Here is a 3,588-nt window from a genome sequence, read left to right on the forward strand (position 1 = left end):
TATTTTAAAAACATTTAATAACTTACCCGCCAGTAATGAGTAGCCGTCCGCTGTAGCCGTGAGTAGTTTCTTACCCACGGCTACGGCAGCCGGCTACATATTTCTGGCGGGTACTTGGTGGTAAGGTGTATTATGTTTCATTGATTCATAATATATGATTTTGTAATTTTTTATCCACCATTTGCTATTATTTTATGTGTTACAATATTAATTCATATACAATCAAATAAACTAAATAAATTTAGACTTATTGAGTTTATTTTGTCAATCTCCTTCTCGTGAATTTACTGCAAAGAGATTCCCACCCTATAAAGCTGCATTGTACCCGTGAATTGTCCAATCACCCTTTAAGTTTATAATAATAATAAAAATTAGGTCTGTTTAAAAATTTAAAATCAAGAGTATTATGAAACTAGAAATTTTTTTAAAGCTAATGAAGTATTTACCCGCCTGTTAATCCTAGCCGGTCACAGTAGCCGTCGGGATCCATTTACAGCCGGCTACTGTTAACGGCTACGATTAACAGGCGGGTAATTGTTGTATTAGCTTAAAAAAAAAAACTTGTTTCATAATACTCTTCATTTAATTTTTTTTCAACTTTCTTATAGATGTTTAATAACATGAAAACATGTCCTTATTTTTTCGAACTTAAGGCATTTTAGGGTTACAAATAATGACGTAAGTTAACAAATAATGTCATTTCCTAAGATTTAGAGTCATATTTAACTACCTCTCTTACACATTTTCTTACACAAGTGTACTTGTGTAAGAAAAGTGTAAGAACTTTTACGAAAAACGATGCAAACCTATCACCATCAATTGCAAAGTGGGTAGTTTTATAAGACATCTTATATGAGTGGGTAATTTTGTAAGATAACTAACCAAAGTGGGTAGTTTAAATTCCGTCCCCAATTGTAATATCATTTAAATTACAAAAGGTACAGTTTAAATTGACTTTCAAGTTCATACAAAACAACTTCAAAAAATTAAGATGAATAAAATTCTGTAAAGTGAATTAGCGTTTAGTATTAAATTAAAATATCAATCTTTAGAATCCTAACATGACACGCATAAATTAATTATGTGTTTGATTTATCAAAACGTCAATTCAATTTTAAAACTTGCATGCCAATCATAGTGTAGATAACACAACTCGATAATAGTGAAGAATAAATTTAATTTTTCTATTTTTTATAATATATTTATAAATTATAAAAATATTCATATTCTTTTTAAAAATTCCAAAGGGTCCAATGACCCCCTTACGCACCCCTTTGCTCCGCCCTGACATCACACATATGTTATTCTACATGGGTTAGGATTTAGGAAATTATTGTGTCGTGCCATGTAACAGGATTAATAAGGTTTTATAAAAGTTTATAGGGATTAATAAGGTTTTATAAAAGTTTTTATTGGCAATTTTTATAAACGTTTTATAAAAATTGCCCTACCCACCCCTTAGAGCACCTCCAGCGCGCGAGGCGAAGCCCGCGTCGCTGGAGTGCCGCCCGCGCTGGAGACCCGGCTAGATGCGAAGCCGAGGCGAAGGCGCGAGATGTTTGGCGCGTCCGGCGGACGTGCCCATTCAAAAAAAAATCGAAATTTGTTTTTTTTTTTTTTAAATGACCGTTTGATAATTTTTTTTTAAATGACCGTTGGGGCCAACGGCTGAATTCAACATTTTTTATTTTTTATCCCCTTTATCTATATATATCACAACTTAATTCCATTCATTTCATTATCTAAAAATCATCTCCACATCAAAAAATTCTCTACAAAAAATGTCTTCCTCCTCATCAAGCCACGAGGACGAGCGACGTGCTGAAGAATTTTCCAATCTTGTGCAAGAATATAACCAAATTGTTCAAGATATTGGTGATCCAGATGAGCAACCTCGTCGTTGGCGACGAAGCGTGGCAAAGAAGGCCTACATTCGTCGGGACCGTGAAGCCAGCGCTCTACATTTGCACGCGGATTACTTTGATGAAAATCCGGTCTACCCCGACAACATTTTCCGCCTCCGATTTCGGATGCGGCGTGCGTTGTTTTTGCGTATCGTTACTGCCGTCGCATCCGATCCATACTTCCAACAACGCACGGATGCACTTGGGAGGCCCGGCTTCACGCCATTGCAAAAATACACTATTGCTGTTCGTATGCTAGCTAACGGTGGGGCAGCGGACCAATACGATGAGTATCTCCGGATTGCAGAGTCCACCTCGTTGGAGTGCTTGCGCAGATTCAGTCGAGCCATTATTCAACTCTTCGGCGCGGAATACTTGAGGAGGCCGACTTCCGCTGACTGCCAACGGCTTCTAGCAATGCACGAAGCGAAGCACGGCTTCCCGGGAATGCTAGGGAGCCTTGATTGCATGCATTGGTCGTTGAAGAATTGTCTAACGGCATGGCAAAGCGCATACACTCGCGGCGATCAGGGGGAACCGACCATCATCCTCGAAGCCGTCGCATCGCAAGATCTATGGATCTGGCATGCTTTTTTTGGGACTCCTGGTTCGAACAACGACATCAACGTGCTCAACAACTCGACGTTGTTCAACGATCGGCTGCAAGGAATGGGGGTGCCAGTCACATATCAAGTCAACAACGCCTACTACACAAGTGGGTACTACTTGACTGACGACATCTATCCCAATTGGCCTGTATTCGTGAAGAGTCCTACACATCCTACGGATCCGAAGGGGAAGAGGTTCAAAGTGATGCAGGAAGCGGCTCGCAAGGATATTGAACGAGCCTTCGACGTCCTTCAAGCTCGTTGGGCAATCGTCAAAGGCCCATCGCGTCTTTGGAGCAAGGAGGCGATGAGCGACATCATGTTCACGTGCATCATTTTGCACAACATGATCATCGAAGATGAAGGCGAGCACGCAACACAGTGGGAAGAAGACGCCGACGAAGCTTCAAGTAGTGCCGCATCTCAACCTCGTGCCGGTGCTCCGCCGGATTTTCGTGCATTTGTTGCACGACAAGCATCCATGCGAGACGCGGAGATGCATGCTCGCCTCACTTTGGACTTGAAGGAGCACATTTGGTCTCGTTTTGGTCCAATTGAGCCCTAGAAAATTATTGTAATTTTTTTATTGTATTTAAATTATGTCTTTAAATTATTGTAATGTAGAATTTTAATTTTAATAAAATATGAATTTTAAAAATAAAAGTGTAGAAATATGAATTTTGTGGAAATGAGGATCTAAGCACCCACCTAAGACACAATGCATTGGAGAGGGGTGTGTCTTAGGTGGGGACCACTTCTAAGACACCCCTCTAAGACACTTGCATTGGAGGTGCTCTTAGACATGTTTTATAAAATTGCAGGTTGGCCCTGCCCACCCCTTAGATCCACCCATGTGCAATGCATAGAGAAACGTTTCTATATGTAGAGAGTCTTATATAAAATGAATCACTTTTCAATACAGACAGTTCTGTTTGAAATGTCTCATTCTATTTTGAGACACTCAATGCATTATAGATAGCCAGATATTCTCAACATAACTTATATGCCGTGAAAAAGTTACTCTTTATAATTTTTTCTTACTTGGTTTGACAAAAATACCCCGAACAAACTACTTC

The 3,588-nt window shown here is 39.5% G+C and overlaps 1 protein-coding gene across 1 annotated transcript; it reads left to right on the forward strand.

The window, feature by feature from the left end:
- Positions 1 to 1,781: 1,781 nt before the first annotated feature.
- LOC130990580 (protein ALP1-like) lies at positions 1,782 to 3,355 on the forward strand. Its single transcript, XM_057914800.1, has 2 exons — positions 1,782 to 3,049; positions 3,334 to 3,355. The coding sequence occupies exons 1-2, from the start codon at positions 1,782 to 1,784 to the stop codon at positions 3,353 to 3,355; spliced, it is 1,290 nt and encodes a 429-aa protein (XP_057770783.1).
- The last annotated feature ends 233 nt before the right edge of the window (positions 3,356 to 3,588 follow it).

The sequence above is a fragment of the Salvia miltiorrhiza genome, chromosome 6 (assembly GCF_028751815.1).
Source record: "Salvia miltiorrhiza cultivar Shanhuang (shh) chromosome 6, IMPLAD_Smil_shh, whole genome shotgun sequence".
In the NCBI taxonomy this organism is placed as follows: domain Eukaryota; kingdom Viridiplantae; phylum Streptophyta; class Magnoliopsida; order Lamiales; family Lamiaceae; genus Salvia; species Salvia miltiorrhiza.